Source organism: Phalacrocorax aristotelis, chromosome 18 (genome assembly GCF_949628215.1).
Source record: "Phalacrocorax aristotelis chromosome 18, bGulAri2.1, whole genome shotgun sequence".
Classification (NCBI taxonomy): Eukaryota; Metazoa; Chordata; class Aves; order Suliformes; family Phalacrocoracidae; genus Phalacrocorax; species Phalacrocorax aristotelis.
This window is the reverse complement of record NC_134293.1, coordinates 493,534-515,005: the sequence shown is the minus strand read 5'-3', so window position 1 is coordinate 515,005 and position 21,472 is coordinate 493,534. Positions and strand designations below refer to the sequence as shown.

Sequence of the window (21,472 nt, the reverse complement as noted above, 5' to 3'; positions counted from 1 at the left end):
CATGCGCTCTGCGGCCTCCCACGGCAACGGCGGCTCCTTGGCAACGGGCGGGAGGCGGGGGCCGGGCCCGCGGCGGCGGGAGGCGGCAGCCCGGGGGCGCCGGGGCCGGGGCCGGGGCCGGGGCCGGCGCCGTTCCGTTCTGTTCGCGTTCCCGCCCCCGCCCGCTCCCCCGGCTGCCCGTCGCGGGCCCGCAGCCGAGAGGGCGGCGGAGGGGCGAGGTGCGGGACCGCCACTGGCGGGGTGGGGTCGGCGGCGGGCCGCTGGCGGGGGGCCCTGCCTCGCTGAGGGCGGGCAGGGGGCGCGCGGGGGGAATGGCGTCTCCCTCAATGCATCTCTTTCTCTCAGGGAACGTGTTTCTATTGGCCTCAAACGCTGACAGGACTGTTTGAATACCTCTGTGTGTTTTTGTGCAAACCACCGGTTATGCTCCATATGTAATGGTGAATCTAGAAATGAGTGAAAGGCAGAAGGTCCGATTTAGCAGGTTTCTGTGATCTCCCAGGATGCTTACTCAAGGAAAGTATCGCCTCCGATGCTATGTCTGATGAAGGACATAATAATTTCACAGTTTTAAGAGGCTAGAAGAACTAGAACTTAAAATTGAATATTTCACAACTTTCCTCACATAGTACTTCTGAAAAAATGGAGCATAAATAATTGAGATAACGCCTCAATTTCCAAGATCAGAATGGTTGGAGACAACTGAAAGGGATTATGCTTGGCTAGTGCAAATTTAATCCTCAAAGATTTGCTCAGCGTAGCTGTGAACCAAGTCTCGTGTCTCTTTTCCCAGTGCCTCCGAGGATGAGCCGGCCGCAGGCTCAGCCTTGCAGAGGTGTGGAAGTACGCGACGGCCGCTCTGCCTTTCCGTATGCAGCAGAGACTGAGCAGGCCCCGCGGGGGCACCTCTTAGACACAGCGCCAGGTATCCTTCTATTTACTCGTTTGTATTGCGCCCACTGAGACGGGCTCCTACGTGTGACTGAGGGCACACCTAAAGCACAATTTAAAGCACTTTTTTTTTTTTTTTTTAAATAGTTGTTTCCTGATTTGCTTTAACACATTATTTCAGCTGGTGAACTTGAGCTTTAGAGCATGTAAAATTAATATAACCTTATGGTTTTCTTACAAATAAATCTAAAAATGTAACAGAATTATTTTTACATCACTGTTTGTCAACCCAGAAAAATCAATGGGACATTTTGGGTCCCAACTCTTTTTCAAATCTCAGGATTATCTACATCAGAATTCTATGAAAGAAAAAACAAAGACAGTAGCGTTTCTGGACTACGGTGAAATAAGGTGTCAAGTCCAGAAAAAAAAAATCCTATTTTCAGTTTAGACAAAATATAATGCGAAAATGCAGATTTTGTTGAAACTGGGAATCATTATATACCTTTACCTCTGAACTGTTTGTAAATACATGGTACTGTTACCAAGGCAGTTCTGGTAGGCACCCAAAAGATCAGATCAGAGTCACCGTATATTTGGGTAAACATACTAAAACTCGTCGTGAGACTTGCAAATCACCTCTGCACTTGATCAATCTTTACCATAAAAGTCTATTTTTTAGCAACTGAGACTTAATTTTTTACGGGAGCTGTGCACAATAAATTAGATTTGCATCAATTTAGGAACTTTTCTGTGATCCTTACGTTCAGCAGGTACTCAAGTTATAGGGAGCTCAACAATATAAATAAACCAGGTCACTTTAAGTATAATTATTTACCAAGTGAGGTGCATGCTTGATACCCATGCTGAATTAGTGTGTATTGTCTAAATACTTCAAATATTTTAAAATGCACTTGTTATAGAAGGCATGTAAATATTTGGAAATTGGTCAGGGATTTGGCAAAGCATGAGGAGTAAACACTCTAATGCAGGGAAATACTCAAAGCATAATTTGCTGATGCAATCCTTGTTTCTCTCACACCCTCAGCTTTTATATGAGTTGATTCAACCACTACTGCAGCCGAAAACCATTGCTGGAAGGAGGGTGAAAGGAAAGGAGGGGCAAGAGTTCTCTGCACGAGCCCTGCGTTACATCAGCTCACAGAGAAGTTCCGCAAATACCAGTGTGAGGTTAAGCAGCAGGAGACCATGGCTGTCAGGGCAGTGTGGAAAGGCGCACGGAACCTCTTCCTTTTGGCTGCAGCAAGCTCTTAAATTATCTCAGGTAATCTCATTAAAAGGCACTCTTGGATTGCAGCTCTGCTGCAGTCAAGTTGTATGAACACTGGAGCAAAGCTGGGGGCAGTACTTTTACCTATGAAAATTTAATTTTTTCCATCTGAAGCTGATAATCTTATTGTGTGGGGACATGAGAGGAAAACTTGGCTGGCATCTCAGTACGCTTAAATGCAAAGTCACTCATTTAACAAGTAACGTCCCACTTGAAGACTCTGTGAAACAGCAGTGACCAGGGAAGTTACCTGTAGCAGCCAGCCAATGGACAGGAATCAGCTAAAACGTGAGGAGCTATCACTGTAACAAAGCGACTCAAAACAAGCGCTGTCCTTGATAGCAGGGAAAATTATAACAGCAGTACTAACATTAACAAGACTGGTCCTAGTACCCTTTTAGAAACAGTGAAGAAAGTAAGTGTTCGAGTTGAGAACATACAACATGGCTTTTTCCATGCAGCAAGAGGCTGTGGAACTAGGGTGCGCCTCCAGAAGGCCAAATGATTTGAGGGCTTTTGAATGCCTCAGGGTTTTGGTCCATGATTAACCATGGCATGCCACGCTAAGGAACCCACAGGTATGGAGCCAGAACTGTTCTTTGGTGTAGACCCCAAACTAAACTGGCTCTAGGCACAGTATTGCCATCAAGATTCTTATCCTTGGGGGCCGAGAGGCCACTTCCCCTTGCATCTTTTAAGGATTGCAATGGCAGAAGTAGGTCTAATGCAGATTCATGTTACAAATGTCCTCCCACATGGGATCTAGGCATTCTGGTCCTCGGTGCCTGTGCTTCGTCCCTTGACAGTACACTGCACATTAGTCTTTCATTGAAACGGCGCTCTCTCACTACCGCACTTAGCAAGAAGTCCTTCTGAACCATTACTAGACTCACGTACAAGATCCCTGCTGGTTATTAATTTGTATACTTAATGTACATTTTTACTGACAACTCTAAGAATGAATAAACAGCTTTTTCTCTTTCCAAACAGACACGTCATTCAAAGAATCCCCAATTTCCTGATACGCCTGTGTGGGTAAGTGAGACCAATAGCTACAGTCTCATCTTGACATTCCTCGCGAGTCCTCTTCTCCTGTGAGAATATACTTTCCCCCGACACCCTTGACTCATGGAACGCATTTGATTACAGAAAGTCGCCTTGTTTCAACAGGGCCTTGACATTTTACTGGTTGACCAGTTATTTCAGTTACCTTGGTCTGTCTCACATCTGCAGGTGTTGTGTTTAATTATTTTCAGAGGGGTATGGCCAATTAAAAATGGCCATACCCATAGTTCTATTTTTAGGTTATTAAATCCAAGTATTCCAAAGACAGCCGATTGAGAATGACACCAAGTCAAAGTTTTGGCTATACTTTTATTTACTTCACATACTATGAACATATACATTACATGCTACAAAAAAAAATAAAAAAGACTTTAACTGTCAAGAAAGTGGATAGTGTTATAATACAATGGCACATGTTCATATTTTTCTTCAAACTGGTTCGGTTAGAATCCTTCCCCAAAACCATTAACAAAAATGAGTGTTTTAAGATGATTAGAAATATTTGCATTATTAACAAATACAATTCAAACAGATTAACAAGATTTAACCAGGTCAAATATTAGTAAAAAGGCTGGGGTTTACCAAAATGAAATATATATTAAAAAACCATAGCAGCCAGTTGTACTTTTTAGTGTGATACAATGTGTAAATGCACCAGAAGAACACAGTGTAATTGAGCATTCTGCTTTCACGGTGTATTTCTAGAAATGATTATTCTAGTTCTAACACCTGCCTATGCACAAGAGACCAAAACCACAGCCAAGCAGAGACAAAAGATTGTGACCAACATTCTTAGCAGTGATTTTTTTGCACACACTGGGGAGAGGGAGGGAACAAATAGAAGGTGGTAAACAAAAGCCACAAAAGGATTTAATCTACATGTTCATGAACATATGTTCTACCTATTTTCCTTTAAGAGCTTGGTAAGTTGAAATGTCTATTTCGTCTAAATGCAAACGTACTCATTTCTATCACCTATGGAACAAAAATCACATTTTGTTTAGAACTGAATAGTGGAAAACAGTTGCATTAATGTATCAGTTGACTAGGAAAAACCGCTTGACGAGAACTTAGGGTTCTAGTGCAACAGCAGCTATTAAGACTCCTCTAGGTTTTTTTTTTTTTTTTACTCTTACAAAGTGTACAAATATTCGCAATTTATACAGTCTTAACAAAAACACAAAGTTTTCAGGGTATTTTCTAGTTAATTCAGTTTGTGTCTTTCATATTAAAAAGGAGAGATTTGCATTAAAAATTCCTTTCAGATAAAAGTTCTTTTGGTATCTTAAAATAATTGCTGATTGGAAAGGTACAAACATCAGGGCTTTCATTAATTACAATTGGAAAAAATACTTCAGAACAAACTGTGTTACTCTAAGACTGTTTGCTTACACGGTTCATTGTTTCTTTTGCATTACCTGAAGAAAAACATAAGCATATATGGGCAACTGATAAACACCGTATTAGGTCTGTTATTTAGAGTGCAGCTATTGAAAAAAATCATAGTAAATATCAAGGTCGGAGGAGAAATACAGATTAGCCGTAAAGAAACCAACGTGTTTCAGAACCTAGAGTTAGTTTCTCAATTTTGTTCCTCAAAGCAGATTTTGTACTAAGCTAGAAGAGATGCCACAATCACTGGCATATCACCCTAACCAGAAGAGCAATCCAAGCTAGGTACTGCAATCCCTTTGCTACCATTCTTCTAACACCACTGTCACAACTGTCAGCTTTCTGACCACCTGCAGTAGTGCTCACGAGGTTGGCGATGGAAAGGTGTAGTACATTGGCATTAGCCTACAGAATTAACGACTGCCCGTTATCTGGAAATTAGCCAGACTTGCTGAGGGGTTAGTTTCGAAGTAAAACAACTAGTACTTAAATATCACAGAAATATTATCGTTTCCAGCGTGTTACACAGTTCTGAGGTAAAGCGTTACCAGTATTCTGTTGAACGGGTCGGTGCCTGCAGCAATAGCCTTGGCCGTGGGAACTAGCCCCCGCAGCATTCCAACCCCTCAGCCGTTCTAGTCACACCGCTTGCATCATCCCGGGTAACGTTTTCGGCTGATACTAGTTAGAACTGCTCTGTATGGATTACACTGTAGTCAAAGTTACAACATCCGTTTGCTTCCGGCTGGTCACTAGAGTGCTGCGTTTGGAGAACAATCCAGGGTGCAGGCAAGGGATAGTTACTTCAGTGTTTAATTTCAGTTTACAAAACTTACTGAATCCATTCTGATTTATGTTAGAGAAAACCAGATAATTAGAAGAACAGGCTAAAAAAAAGACAAATCAAGCAGTGCTTAATACCACCTATTCAATGCACTGATTTGCATTATGAGCTATGAAGCCGTATTTACTCTTACTATGCCTTTTGAGAATCAGTCCAGAAGCACACAAGTATTTTCTATTAGTTTATTAAAATAAAATCCTCATGAATTCACTATCAAATATTTTACAGATGGGAATTAAACCAGAAGAGTCCCCAGAGTAACTTTAAAATAAAAGTAGTATTTGGTTTGTCAGTTCACCATGTTTGACACTGATTTGTACTGTAACAGTATTATACAATAGGAGTATTGAAGAATTCTAGAAAAATTAAACGGGCCCTATATAATTTAACTTTATTGGAAAGCAGTGTCAATATTTTAGTATATTTAGTGAATTCAACACTGCTTTAAAGCTATGCATTAAAGTGCTATGCACGTATTTTTCAGCACTGATATGGATGTTTACACTTCCGTAAGTCTTATATTTGTGGATAAAGAGAGATACTGGTGTGTTAATAGAAATCTTAATTTAAAATCAGCTGCTATGTTTGAAGCATCAACAGTACTGAAGAAATCAGTCTAGTGTCCCCAAACTTCTAGAATTCCGAGGTTGATTTGATCTGTCATTTGCCATTAAAATGGTAAGCATCCGTAAGTCACACGGCCGTCCCCAGTGGGCCCTACCTAAATCTGCACTGTGCACAGTTAACTGACCATGCAAAGTACTGTACAGCCTTTCCAGGACAGAGAACCAGGATGGAAAAACAATACACGGAGAAAGCTCCAGGATAAGTTTGTGAAATTTCTATCTATATATTGAATTGTCTAAGGTTGATGTTCATCGCCTGAGGAAGAAGCAACATAAGCAATGGGTCCGGAGAGAGCTACGAACGTTACCGTAACATCTATGTTACGGCTTTCTCCAGCTGCTGCTGCTGGCAAGGTCCAGTCTGCTGTGCACATGGACATAAGCAGGCATTACAACCTATAATCATGTACTAGTTCTGCCACTTGACACACAAGTTATCTACTGTCGTACCCTGAATTACATGACCCTTGATTAAGGAATGGTGGTGTTCAGTCCCAGGGGTTTGCAGGTTGTCAGAATGCTTATACAAGCAATACCGCTTTCAACATCTGTCGGAACATAGTCTTGATGGCATCTGCAATAAAAACAAGTTGAGATTGTTCCCATCTGTAAGCGCAACTGTTGAGCCACACTCAGCTGAAGTCCTCGTCAGGATTCTGTTGATCCAGCAGGCGGACATGTGTGAACGGAAAGTGACCGCGTCTGCCGTTACACTCTCCTTCCCACTGACCACTCACGTTAATCTTTGTGACCTTTACCAGCTCACCGACCTGCAGGAAAAGAAAGAAGGAAGCATTACAATTCGTAAAAACACATGGGATGACCTGCTCCCCCTCCCCTTTGGTGTCGATCACCCAGGTGTACCACATACATTTCTATAAAAAATAGTTTTAGTCTCAACCATTTCTGACACACCGGCCTGCCACCCAAGGTTACTCGCTCCTGAAGAAAGCAGAGAGAGAAAGAAGCGTACCTAGATGAGAACTACCGAAACTGAAGAGGCTGCAATCCAACACCAACCTTTCAGAGCACTCTTGGGACTTGACATCAGCCGCTATCGCGATCAACGCACCGCGCGGAACCGACAGAGGCTTGTGCTCCGTGCTCCATCAACCGCCTCCCTGAGGGAGGGAAGGCTTGCAGGGGTACAAAGCCAGTACTAACCTGCAAGCTAAACACTAAACAGCTCCTTAATTTTGAAATTCCACTAAGTGCTCTTCAGGTGGTATTGAAAAAGTTCTTAATAAGGGCAGGCTATATATATATTTTTTTTTCATATATATATCTCCACAGATTATAAAACGCTGGGAGAATACGTGGGAGAATAAGAAGTAGTGCCATAAGGCTGCTCTGTTCTTACTCTGAGCATCCACAACAAGCCACTACTAGAGGCACGGCCAGATGATATTTCAGTCTTGCCTATCACGGATTTCTCCCATAAATAAATTCCATGGGTTTAGTAAAGAGAATCGATCCCCTCTCCCTCCTGTACCCCAATTGTTTGGCTAGAAAAAAATAAAAGAATGGTTACTATGGACAGAAGAAACAATATGCTCTAGCTTAAACATATCCAGTTCTAATGTACTATGCTAAAAAGCAGCACAGTAATAGCTCATATTCTAATCTCCAACCCAATACTCACATAACCAGTTCTAAAGGTATTGTCTCCCTTGGACAAAGGTGGAAAACCGCAGAGCAGTCGCCTTCCCAAGGCTGTGCGGTCATGTAGTTCAAGTCGGGACCACAAGCCTAGGTCTAATAAGTCCCCAACCCTGTCGAATCTTGAAAGGTGCTTTTATTAAGTGGCACTTACACAGCTGAGGGAAGTACAGTTTACACTGTGAAGATGGTCACTGGAGAGTTAGTAAGTGCAACACTGAAAAACTGTCTACCCATTTCTACCCCTCTGTAGAATTTTACCAATTATCTTACTTACAGGTAACATACAATGGTTTTCAGAGTCTTTCCCAGGTCACAGATGGGGACTGCTTTTGGGATGGATCTATTTTCTTTCACTAATACCTAATAAACAAACTCTCAAGGCATAGCCACAAGCCTTGCTGCATTTCATCCAGAAATTCACTGAATATACAGTCACTAGTTTACACAGATACTCATCACTGTGTTCCAAATTCATCCAAAAGAGAATCTCATTATTCTCACTCTCTAGGCCGTGAATGAAGAACAAGGAAAACACTTCAGGATGTTACCAATCTCCATTAACTTTACAGGTGTTAATCACTTGCAATCTTTTGCCAGAACAGCTTTTACAGTTCCTGAATTAAAACCACTACACAGACATTTAATTAAGCTTCCATACCTCTGATGATTACTTATCTGGTAATGAGAGGCATGCTCGGAACACTGTCTGTAGCTCTGTTTTTTTTTGTTTTGTAGTCATTAGTATAGACATTTTAACAAACCTTATTTTTGAAGAAAATCCTCTAATGTATTTGCTACGGGCAAAAAGGAAGCCTTCCTCGACTACCGAATGCTAGTTTCAGCTCTTTAGGAATTTAATCATGCAGTATGTATACTTTTGCTACTGCTACTAATAATCACTGAGGGATTGTACCAATAAAAATACTCCGTTGACCAAAACAAAACATCAGCTATAATTTAATAAGGGTAAGATTAAATGCGACAATACTAGAAGCAGAAAATCTTATCTCCTAATTACAACCATTACAAGAACGCTACCCTAGATAACTTTAAATTGCTTCGTACCTGGATGTAACCTATGTATCAGCCTTCAACAAAGAAGTATAGAAACTCCACCCCACTGTGAAAGAAAAAGCACAAGTTGCACTTAAGCTTGCTATCTGTAAGGTCGGTATCTTAGGCTGCTGGCCTCTGTGCCCTTATTGAATATCACCCACTACTTTATGTTCATATAGGGTTTATCTTGGATACCTTATGACAAACTCACCTGCAAAAGGTGGGTGCAACAGTGCAATGACAGTGAGTTAGCATATGGGACGCCTGTGACGCTCCCTCACTCCCAGAAGCACCCTGTAGCTCTTTGTTCAGTTTTCGGGGTCACTCATTCATAAACTCTCCTTACTCTAAGGAGCTACACCCAAAATCTGCATTTTAATAATTGTCAGAAGAGGAAAGACCTCTGAGCTTAAATATTCCTTTTTTACCATTATGGTCATTTCATTTAGCGACCACTCTCACTTTCTGATACAATCTTTCATTCATGTTTCATTTATATATATCACCTCATTTTATTTCTCTCTCTCTCCCCCCCCCCCCCCCCCCCAATCCAAGCAGGACTGACTTTAAGTAAGCATGGGTCATTTCACAAATGCTAGCTTAATACATGGCTCTGTTAGTTTCTTAATAACTTGTAGATCTTTTTAGATCTGTTTTGAAACTCTGCAGATTAATCTATAGTTCAAATACTCTCCTGGAGATAATACAGAGAACCTTTTAAGAAATTACTTATTATTACAAGTTCTGGAATTTTAGAACGTTTAGACTAGAAGAGGACTCTTGAGTTCCAACAAGCATCCACCAGCATCCCACCAAGCACAGCACCTCAAGAACAACATTGTACCCTGCTATAAAGCCAGATTTGTCTCAGTCTTCATCAGAAGTTTTAAAACTAAACATATCCCATATGCTTCAAAGAAAAACTGACGGTCATGTGAAGACTTCTGTATGCTGTGGTTTTATTCCAAGTACTCCTCTTTGGTGAGGTCAAAATGGCAGAGGTCTGCTACTGTTACAAAGAAAAAAAAATAAATTGATCGATCTCAGAGTCATTCACGACATAGATCTTCCCTTCTCTCCTTTCTCTTAGTTAATACAGACTGACAACTCCTTGAATAGGTCCAGTTACAAGCAAAATAAAAGTTATCTTCTCCTGCTGATTCTTTTTTCCATAATACAGCACAGCCTTTATTAGAACATCATTTGCTCTGATCCTCCATCCTTGAGCTCTTCAAAACCATGTCAGTTTTAAAATAATAGAACAGTACAGATGTTCTGTTGCAGTTTGGGCCAAAAATGTTTGATGTTAAGAATCTATTTTCCTACGAGGAACAGTGGGATCCACCCCCGCCCCTGAATATTGCCAGATTTACGGATAAGAGTTTTCATTTGGAAAGAATCCCACTTTCTATATTTATAGTTAAGAGGTCTGGGCAAAAATGGACTGACAAGATTTACATGATGCTTTCTGCTAAGTTATCTAAGAAAGAGATCTCTAAATAAACAGAGAAGGAACACCATGAAGTGAAAGGGTACGTGAAAAAGGAGACAACAAGAAACAGTACTTTTATAGACAGCATGAAGAAACAAAGAAAGTGAAGTGCACATTGCTCTTTTCCCCTGTACAGACACCGAAGGCAACTCAGTAACACTGTGATTTGAAACAATAAAAGATGCAAAGGAGCGAGGAAGCCCTACTAGAAGCAGTGATGAAAGACTTGCATTTTAAAACTAAAATTTCCCAATATTATACAGAATGAAGAACCACACTACTATTGCATTTCTTAAATGTAGAGCTGTAGCAAGACAGGAATACATCATCCCAACCAAAAGGTTCAACATGGCAACTAATACGTATTTAAGTTTACAAGGCCTACAAAGGCCACTGTTCCAACACAAAGGTAGAAAGATGCTACAAACCTTACCTACATCCTTCCACAGATGGGCAGAGCCCACACACTTCCCAACTCCCCGCTGCCAAGCACTTCAGCTATCCAGCCTATTATCACGAGTATGGCAAGGACACTGGTGGCGCGGGCTAGCTCAGAGCAGGGAGGTGTTCCCCACAAACCACACTCTGAAGCACAGCATACTTGACACATCACATGAGTTCCAGAGAAGAGGACTGAACCAACAGATCAGCCATGGCACTCGCAAGCTGTTCTTTAGTGTGTAAAGGATTTTGGCTTTCGCTCAAAGTTGCTTATGATGGCCTGGATTATCAGTATTTTCTCACTCTATTTCACTCCATGCTACCAAACTGTGAGTTGGGCAGCGTTGTGGGGTTCTGCTTGAAGTGAAATAAAATCTAAAGTTAAGCTTAAGAGAACAGTAGTAGCACACTTATAAATAAAAGCTTAAAACCAAAATCCAGAAGGAAAACCAAAGGGGTTTGATAAATATGGTACAACATAATGTGCAGTGGCTCAAAGAAAAGTCTAACATCTGGTAATGGCAATAGTTCGCAATGACATTCAGGAGTATTTCCAAGCTCCAGGAGGCGGCTGGGTGGAACGAGTGAGAAAAAGAGGGATCAAGACAACATTTTAGGCTGTATAGAAGTCTGAAGCTTAAAATCTTCGCTTGTTTCCCCAAAATCTGATGAGATGGCATAAATTTCTATATGCTTCTCAATGCCAAAATTTATGTTCTCTATCTTCATGTTCTGTATCCTGGCTATCTTTTGATTCAGAAGTTTAACACAACATACAGTGACTCAGAGTATATTTATGTTGCTTCCCCAAACACATTTTTACCTAGAACAGGGAAAAAATTCACGCTCCCAGGTTGCACATCAATGGTCAGATCTCACAGAATCGCAGGTTGGAAGGGACCTCAGGGATCGTCTAGTCCAACCTTTCTAGGAAGATCTGTGGAATGTGCTGCATTTGCCAGTTCTGTGCTAAAGACACATACCTATAGCTGCCCCATCGGTGAAGTGCTGAAGTGCCTTTTGCGCTACGCACGATTAAACTGAGTATTTGAGAGTGAAGAGGAGATGCTCTGACTCAGCACAGAAACTGTTTTTTCCCCAAGTACTTAAAATGTTATATAAACAGGAAGTCAATTAGGTATCAGGAAATTCCAGAGCCTTTAGCTCAAAGAAAGCCTAGATTAAAAGTTACGATTTACATATCATCCTAAGGCAAAGGTCTGCCACTGAGAATACCTTAGTCTCAATTTCCTCAAATGGAACTTGGGAGATAATTATCTGATGTGTAGAGATAGAGCACTCTAGTCTCCTTTTTAAAAGGGGAAAAAAAATCAGAAAGGGCACGTACAAGTACTTGATCATATCAGGAAGTGAATCAACCTCAGGGAAACTCACTGCTTTATTACACATCATACTCCATGAATCACTGCTTTACATGAGACCTCCCTAATAAATTGTAATGCATGTTCCTGCTTCGCAAACTAAAACCCAAAGTAATCTGCTTGAGGTCAAGATGTTACAATAAAACCCTATGTGTGATCATCATCATCATCTCAGTCTGTTAATGTTGAAGTGACTATCAATGCTTCCACTCAGTGCTTTTAAACTGCTGACAGATGGAGAAAAAATAGAACCAACCAAACAAAACCCCAACCAAATTAAAAAAAAAAAAACCCCAACAACACCAAACAACACAGCACACCTTTTAAAGATTGGGGTGAGGCAAGCAACAGTGGGAACAGGTTCAGACACACAACTTATGAACTGCTCCCTCTCCCTCCCCCCTAAAATACAGATTTCAGAAGTGAAAACATGGATGGGGAAACAGTTATGTTAGTGATGTTTGACAAAAGACATGGTATTGGTTCAGTAACCTAAACATGCTACCATAATCAAACTCTAGTCTACAAGTGACTCTAGTTACTTATTTTTTTAAAAAAAGCCTTTATCCATAACTTATTAGTCATGATGTAAAACCAGTGTTACAAAGCTTTCCCCTTTCTTATTCCTCCAAAACTATACTGTGATTGAAAGGGAAATCCCTTGAACAGATCTCTTTCTAAGTTTTGCCCATTATGTACCTCCAAAGCCAAGGCTGTCTTGTCGTAGGCATTAGGGACTCGCTTCTGGATAACCCGGGCATAAATAGGGCCATTCTGAAGGTTAGGGAGCGGAGTGTTGATGCTGGGCTGGGCATAGGGCCCTGGCTCCGGCCCACCCAGTGGTTGTGGGTGGGAACTATCCTGGTTACCTCCAATCAGAGCAGATACTGAAGCAGAGGAGGGTCTATACTTCTCGACGTAAGGAACAGGTATCATTCCCCGCTTTCCTCCCATGTCTTCTGCATTCCACCATTGCTCTTCAGGTTTATCCCGGATTTTCAGTATGTCTCCTTTCTTAAATGGAAGATCTTCTTCATCATTTCCATTAAAGTCAAAGAGAGCTCGCACATATTCAACTTCCTCCTGCTTGAGGATAATGCCACTATTCTGCCTGGATCGGGAAACTGGTTCTATCAAGGTTGTAGTGTCCAAATAGTGTATTTTGTAGAATTCCAGTAAAGCTGGCAAAGAATCAAACTCTTGGTCACCTATTCGAAACCTGGTGGGATTCAACCCTGAAAGAAGAAGGCAATACGTCAAAGAGAGCATACCACAGTTACAACTGTAAATCAAACATTTGAGAAGATGAACATATTTACAGATAAGTAATTGGATATGGTCATCTTTAGATCAACAGTCATCATATTCAGCTGTTCTGTCTATTTCTAATCAAAGGCAGCACTATCGTGATCATGTGGATGAAGTTTTATCTTTACAGATTTTGTCAAAGGAGGAAAAAAATAAATTGTTTGGCACAGCCAAACTTCCCAAATAACAGACAATTCCCTTTTTCCTGTTTTATACTCTAATCTAGACAGCAAATGAAATTTTGGTACAATTTCAAGAAAGTTTTTTTTTTTTTTAACTTTCTCTTTCAGTTCAAAGTGATTTCAAAAAGACAACACTGCAATAATGGCTATTTACCTGTTGTATCTTAGGTTAAAGGCAAGGACGCTACAGAAAACTGCTTAGCACAGCAGCAAACTATTTATGTGAATGAGCAAATGAAGTTATTTTTTATTTTGATAAAAGGTACCTTTAGGGAAAATTATGTACATTTTATGCAATGCAAAGCAACAACATATGTTTTCGTAATGGGTATAATTCAGACCATCTCAAGTCGTCTTGTTTCTTTGCCGTGTTTGCCCGATGGAGCCTAAGCTATCAATCTGAGCCTCATATACATTAAAATAGAGATGATGTTCATATTCGAGTCATTAGAAGCATCAAAGTGCAGATACCCATTTCGGTTTTCAATTTGTGAGCTGCCCTTTTTTTCCATTTTATGTTCTTCAGGCTCGGCTGGGGAAAACCATACACATGATGTTCTATTTCCACCGCGCACCATACACTGTGTAATCAGTTATGGAAGAACTGTGGAAGGCTGGGGGAGGGTAGTGGAAAGGCAAAGATTTATGCTTTAATGAGTAACTCTCTTAGAAAGAAAGAGATGCTTACTTTGCAAGTCTGTCTCTGCAGGGAATATCTAACAGTTCCGAGACTTAGCTCTCGAGTACAAAGCTAGCAGAATCCTTCAAGCTGTCACGGATCCAAAACCCCCTTCAAAGCAGCACTGTCAGCACGGAAAGCTAACATTACAAGAAGTTCTTTCAAGAGAGCAAAAAGGGGTTCTAATGGAGAAAAGGGCAGATTCAATAAGATCAACACAGTCAAACACCCGATAAGTAAGTTTTGAAGTATCCTGAAGGAACATAAACACTAGTGAAGCTGGTTACAGGAAATTCAAATAAGCAGAACTAAGTCATTGGAAAAATGCACATTTGCATGCACTAACAGCCCTGAAAGACTGTCAAAAGAAATCAGCACAAATGCAATGAGCTAAAACTCAAAAGCAACATCCTAAAAAAAAAAAAAAAAAAAAAAATCACAAAAAACCCCAAAACACAAACCGGCATCACCAAGAGATATGGAAGCTGACATTACATATTTAATATCAGTAAGAAATATCAACCCAGCATGGAAAGAGAAGATACTGCCTTATTCTCCCAAAGCATAATGCTGAGGAGATGCAACACCCTCTCAACTTTTGTAGATGAGATGTAACTTACTGCTCTAGGCTCAGCAAGAGCTCTGGAATTGCATCTCAGTGGCAGCTCTTAGCTCGGTGGTCCCAAAGGAGATGACCACCAGCTGGACAGGCAGCACCCCTACAGCTCTTTAAATCAGCTTAAATCCACTACATAAGCATATAATATGATCTGGGAATGCTGCACTTCCGTGAGCCCTGCAAGTGGGAAATCATGCTTTGCAACAAGTGGTATAGACATCAAGTTTTGGACAAACCTGGTGACAGAAACAGGAGCGTGTATCTGCTACTATTCTATACGTGAACCTTCAATGATCAAGACCTATGTAGACACCTAGGTCAAAAGAAAGTCATAGAAACTTGAAGACTTTTAGAAAAATAAAAGACTTTTTTAGAAGTCCTTGAAGGGCACCAGGGGAGCAAAGATCTTAAGTCATACAGAGCAGACTGAATCTCGGGTAAGTTCACTGACATGGAACTTATTTCACATGACAGAAATCTAGAGCCTGAAACACTAATTTACCTTTGTAAAATCTGCTACAAACCAACTCAGTCAGGAGGCTGAGACCTCTGTCTCCAGCAAAGTAAGTGTACACAGAAAAATCAAACTCTTAGGAAACGAGCAGTTCAACAGCAACATTCGTCAGCCTTGTCAGCACCAAAATCATCGCTAGGATGAACAAGGTCTTTTGTGATGTCTTTTTTTTTTTCCATCTGAACAGGTTCACCCTCTTGAATTAATGCCTAACAGCCTGAAACAGCTTCCAAATGTACCTGAATAAAACCAAAGTTGGACTCTAAGAGGAAAGTCCACTGGAACCCTATGTATCGGGAAGGAGTGACTGAAATCAGTGTACTGTACCCTGGAAAATCAGATTCTAAAAGACATTTTTCACAATTGAGGAAGAGTGAGAGAACACAGACCCTCCAAATACATTCTAGGATCAGAAAGATCAATGCAAGCCTTGAAGGGACAGGTAAGCAGCAGAAAGGAGAGACATTATCTTCACAAAGAGAACACTGCCCGAATACCACATGCACTTCTGATGCCTTTTTTTTTTTTTAAAGACCAAAACAACAACAACAAAAACCACAAAAAAAACCAAAGAGAGGCAGCTTCAAAAATCAAAGGCCTGGAAAACCGCTTTGCAACAAGAAATCTACGAGCTTAATCCAAATAAATTACCAAAGAATATAAAGGCAGCAACCTGGTCACCGTCTGGAGAAATTACATAGACGACTTCTAAATTCAGCTAAAATAGGCATAAAAAGGGCAAAATAGTTGAAAGTCACATGTGAGAAATAAAATACAACTACACCTTACCAAGCACACGGTAAACTCTCCATCAGTTTAAGTCCTTTGTGTGTACTCTTGTTCAGCTACAAAGTAATGAGCTAAATGGTGCTCACTTACATAGCAGTGAAATAATTCTATTCCCTATGGACTTCAAAGTTTCGTCATTCCCTGATATAATGAAATTCAAAGGTTAACAGATTTCAGGCTCAGAGAAATTCTTCAACTTCTTGTTTGAACTGCAACACTTCTCGTACCTGTAACCCAATGGCAAACTTAAGGCAAGATCTACCACAAGTTACAGCAACAAGGCAAGTGTTTTTTGGAGACGTAGAGCTGTTTTCCCTCATGGTTCTGGGACGGTTTTCTTGAAGGCACAAGTTTGAGCAGCACATTGTCCGCATCTTCTGAGGGCTCTCAGGAAGAGGAGAAGGCGTGTAAAGGTAAGTCAAGCTACTGGAGGAACTTCAGTCACTTCCTATTCAACAACCGAACTCTCTTCCTTTCTCCCCAGCTCTGCACAGCCAAAAGAACAGCAGCTCAGCTCGCACCTCTACCAGCAGCATTATTAAGCTCTGTAAGGTGACTCCTTTGAATGAGAAGTACAAAGGGCTGAGTATCACCTTTCTTACTTATTCCATCCCAGCTCCATCTATGCTAGGACTTAACCTGCTTCCATCCCTCTCAGCATGGCAGAACAGCTAGCAAAGCCTCTGCTCTCAGGAAGGTGAGGAAAATCCAAAGTGTCCCAGAATTGAAGAAAGTTTCAAACCTGGACCTGTCAGTTCTCTGTTTATGAGGCACATTCCCTCCTGACCAAACACTTTCACACTGCTCTGGCTCCATGTCAATCTGGAAAAGACTGGTTATATGTTTTAAATATTGTACAGATAGTGGGGAAGTAGACATAAAAACACCTTGTATTCTACTTCTTGAGAGTGCAGGCAGGTGGCGTAACCACAAAGCAACTTCGCACTTCTCGGAGTCTCAGGGATTTTACATTTCTCTCTCCACTCCAACTGTGTTTTCCCTTTATTCCTAAGCATTGGTAAGCTTTCCTTTTCAGGGCAGGGGAGACCTCACAGAAATACAAGTTTTCATTTTTGTTTCCAGTTCTAGTCTGCAAGGGTTCCCTCCCTCCTCCCCCCCAACTTATAAAAGCACGTTTTGGGCAAGAAAAGCTGTTCTTATCATGCAGGGTTCTGAGACACAAGGCTCTCATTTCAATGTGAGACACCGCAGTGATGTAGGCCAGCTTCCTCCTGGAGCACATGGGAACTCTGCTATGAAGGCATCACATTCCAGCCTGTGTGCTTCCCCCGCCCCCACAGGGACACCTTTTCTCCTTGTTCTCAAGTACCTCCCTACTCGTGCCTGAGCAAAACAAGCACCCACCAACCCTCCATTAAACAGCAAAACCCCACGTGCTGGCTCCTGAGAAGAGCCCTAAGCACACCAGGAGACTATTCGTACAGGAGTTACATATTGTCATTTCTGCAGGTAATCAGAGGATGAGGGAAAAGTAGATGCCTAATGCATTCACTTCCCAAGCTTCCAGTAGTTTACATTTTAAGATCTTAATATAAAAAAAACCAAAAACCAAAAACCCAACCCACAACCCCCCACAAGTCTCCAAATTAAATCATACTGCTCACACATATCTAAAGCCATTTCATAGAGAGCTGAGTGTGGATATCATTATGTAAAGATGATACAATTCCAGGAAGTATGGTTTGCATTTTTTAAAATCACAATGGAAGAGATTTAGAAGCATTAGTTAAGCAGCATGTTTCTTAAAATGCGTACTTAGCGAAAACAGCACCTCTACACAGTAACTGTCACACCTTCCTGCTTCAGAGAGACAAATTTTTCAACTCTAAGGTTTCTGGCTTTATTACATCGTACTTTCAATAGAAAGCCTTTCTTTCTTTAGATGTTTTAGGTATTTTGTTTTAGCACATATCACACATTTCTACCCCAAACTCATGTCCAATTGCAAACATATGATGTATATTCATATGAGTATTCCCTCTACTGTCCATTACCATGCTATTGCCTGCATGGAGTACTTTGTCTGGCTTGGGATTTCTTTAGCCTGTGACTGTGTTATTCGATCACAAATGATACCCTAATCCTGATTCAGTTGTTAATCTCCATCTCCCCTGGAAACAGGGTGTTTTTCTTTCCTGTAATTCAGTGATTTATCCTATTTTTTTTAACAGCCTTAAAATATTTCAGGAAGATGTAGCTATTTTGAGAAGTTCTATTAAATTCCTTTTTCTTTATGCTGAAAAATCACCTGCAAGAAGTTAGAAACTGCAGCATATCAGGCAAAAGGTGAATGTAACAAGAAGTTAGCAAGTTGTATACTTTAGAAATGGAAGAAAGCATCACTTTTTTTGTGATGCTATAGCTTTTTATATTAGGGAAGCCAAAGTTCCTCATCTCACCTGTACTGAAGCCAGGTTCCTAGTATCTGCACACAGCAGCGTTAAAGCAGTCATGAATTGCACACACACTGAGACAAACAAAAATCAACCCAAGAACCTCACCTGGCATATTTAGATGTCCCAGTGAGAAGCATGCCAATCAGCTGCTAACACATCTATACTATACAGTTAACGTAGCAAAGCTGTTCCTCCTAGTATTTTAGCTTGACCCCAATAAATAAGCATGACAACTTGCTAACATTTACCTCATGTCACTGCACTAGCTTCCCTACCCAAATGTGAAATCATCTTCTATCTTCTACCAATGCTTCCATCTCCCTCCCGCTTTTTTCTGAAAGAAACACTTAATTACACATTAAGTGTAATTTAAACCAAAGAAAGAAGGCATGTGGGTGTGTGTATTGAGTGTGAAAAAAGAGCATTATCAGCATGGAGGCATGGTTTATTTAAAACTACTAAGATCTCAGCATAGATTTCCCTCTCATATACATAGAGGTATCTGTGGTACAGGAGCGATGTGTCACCTATCCTTGTAACATTCGGGGCGGGGGCGTGTGGATGGGGAGGGGGAGAAGAAAAAAGAAGAGAGACACCAACCAAAACATAATTATACTTTTTAACATATATTAAGCCTGCTGTGCCAACAGCCTACACAGCTACAATAGCAGCTACTCTTCTAAAACAGATAAACATTTGAACAGAAGATAATTACCTAACGGGCATTTAATGATTTTTTAAAACGTAAAAAGAACACCAACACTCTGGAATATTTTAACACCCATAACATAAGCCAGTCCACAGAATGCCACAAAACTCTACTGAGCTTAAGAATGTAATACAATAGAAAAAGAGTAAGGACAGCTATATACTAAAGCTATTTTTCCAGAGATTAGTTGCTCCCCAGAAAACAACTGCCCAGAAGTGACAGGCACACATCATCCGGTGTTTTTCATCACTACTGTATTTAAAATCCAGGCTGGATTCCACAACAAACCATCCTGGTAACTCTGCTCTACACAACACCAGTCATGCATTTCAACAATTCCCGCATCAACCCTCTGCAAACCCACGGGCAATAAACCTCTGTCTTCAGACTGGAAACAATGGGGAATCCGCCACATCTCTGGGCAAACCCTTTTACTGCCCACGGCAGCAATGACTTCCACTTCACTTCTAGCTGAGTTCAGCCAACTTTAACTTCTACTCTGTGGAGCTTTTTGTGACTTGAGGGCACTCTGCAGCTCTAGCAGGCTCCTGGGATAAGCACGATGACTTCGTGCTTTCCCAAATGTGCCAATTGGAAGTGTTCCCCTGAGCAAGGGAAATGATCGTGTAACGGTGCAAGCCTACTGGCAACAGTTCTGTTTTTTCTTAGATTATCTCCTTCTTAGTCAAGTACAGTCTGTGCAGAGACTGAAAAATCCTTTCTTTCCTTAACAAGTATTTTTGCATCTCCCCAGTACGGGTCCCTTATTCCAACCATAGATCTACATCAGAAAGCGACTGTCTCTGCAGCCATTCATGCACCGTTTTCTTTCTGCCAGATTAGTTCACCAAATCTTTTATCACATCGGTTTACTACACTTCAAAATTAAGTAGCGGTTCCTTTCTGCAACACCAGCAATACGCCCACATCATTCTGCGAGCATTAATATCCAAAGTCGAGTAGTTCCGCTACCAGCGTCAGTAACTTCCCCAGCAGGGATACCGCTGCCTTTGTACTGCACCTTCTCCCACATCCACGGACCCCGCGCTGCTGGCAGCTCCCGGTCGGTTACTCACCCTCGGACTCGCTGAAACGCTGCTTCTCACGGCAGTTTTCCCTGACACTACCGGCATCTTCTGCTCTACAAGTGTTACGCTTAAATATATTGTTTTCATATTAAATCTTAAGTTGAGGAGGAAAAATAGCAAACCTTCCCTTTCAAGGCACGGGAGAGAAAATTAAAACCGAACTTCGCGTCTGACTTAGAGGAACAATTGCCGTTACATTCCTGAGGAGCTCCCACTAAAACGACCCACGTTAACACTTTGATTCGTGCCCCGACACTCAGCCTCACGGTCTGCCGCCTAATGCAAAACCGCTTGCAGAATCCAGGTTTTGGGATGACACCTCCACACGGCCGTCCCCCGGCTGGGATGACACGCAACATCACTCTTAGTTAACCGGCTTATGAAAACAAACGCGGGCGCCACGGCTGCGGGGTCTGCCGGGGGGCCGCGACAGGCGCCCGCCTCAGCGCTCGCCCGGCCGCGGTGCCGGGCCGCCGGAGGGCAGGTGCGGCCGGGCGGCTCGGCGCGGCCGGCAGCCCCAGCTGCAAAGCGCCGCTCAACTCCACGACAAAGAGCGTCCCGGCTCGCCGCAGCGCCCGGAGCAGCGCGGGGCCGCCCGCGGGGAGGCGCAGGCCGGGGCTCGGCTGCCCGCCCGGGGCGGCAGGGCTGGGGGGCGCCGCCACCCAGGGGGTCACTCACCCGGGGCCCCGGGGCCCTCGCCGCCGGCCCGCCGACCTCCCGCCGGCCCCAGGCTGTTGACGATGTAGTGCGAGACGCGGGAGCTCTCGGACACCGAGAGCACGAAGTCGCCGGGGATGGTGCCCGAGTCCCGCACCAGGAAGGTCCCGTGGCGCTGCCCCTGCAGCAGCGACACCGCCTCGGCCCGGCTCAGCCGCCCCCAGTACCAGCTCGCCCGGTCCTCGGAGTCGAACTGCCCGGCCATGGGGGCCGCCCTCGCTCCCCCCCGGCGCGGCGCCGCGCTCCGCGCCCAGCCCCGCCACCCAAAATGGCGGCCCCTGCCCTGACCTCACCTACCGGATGTGACC

The 21,472-nt window shown here is 42.4% G+C and overlaps 1 protein-coding gene and 1 long non-coding RNA gene across 6 annotated transcripts; one reads left to right on the top strand and one right to left on the bottom strand.

The window, feature by feature from the left end:
• The first annotated feature begins 6 nt into the window (after positions 1 to 6).
• Positions 7 to 4,376, top strand: LOC142066189 (uncharacterized). The gene is made up of 4 exons (XR_012663633.1): positions 7 to 218; positions 794 to 925; positions 1,940 to 2,176; positions 3,173 to 4,376. It is a non-coding gene; the product is annotated as an uncharacterized LOC142066189 (long non-coding RNA).
• Positions 3,537 to 21,468, bottom strand: CRK (CRK proto-oncogene, adaptor protein). Of its 5 annotated transcripts, XM_075113358.1 has the most exons (4): positions 21,126 to 21,452; positions 13,012 to 13,377; positions 8,837 to 8,891; positions 3,537 to 6,879 (listed from the first exon to the last, which is right to left on the bottom strand). In XM_075113358.1, the coding sequence occupies exons 1-3, from the start codon at positions 21,367 to 21,369 to the stop codon at positions 8,848 to 8,850; spliced, it is 654 nt and encodes a 217-aa protein (XP_074969459.1). In that variant the 5' UTR covers positions 21,370 to 21,452; the 3' UTR covers positions 3,537 to 6,879; positions 8,837 to 8,847. The 5 variants fall into 5 exon arrangements, with proteins under 5 accessions (XP_074969459.1, XP_074969456.1, XP_074969460.1 ...); XM_075113355.1 differs by lacking the exon at positions 8,837 to 8,891 and having other exon boundaries at positions 12,842 to 13,377; positions 21,126 to 21,468; XM_075113359.1 differs by lacking the exon at positions 8,837 to 8,891.
• Positions 21,469 to 21,472: the final 4 nt, after the last annotated feature.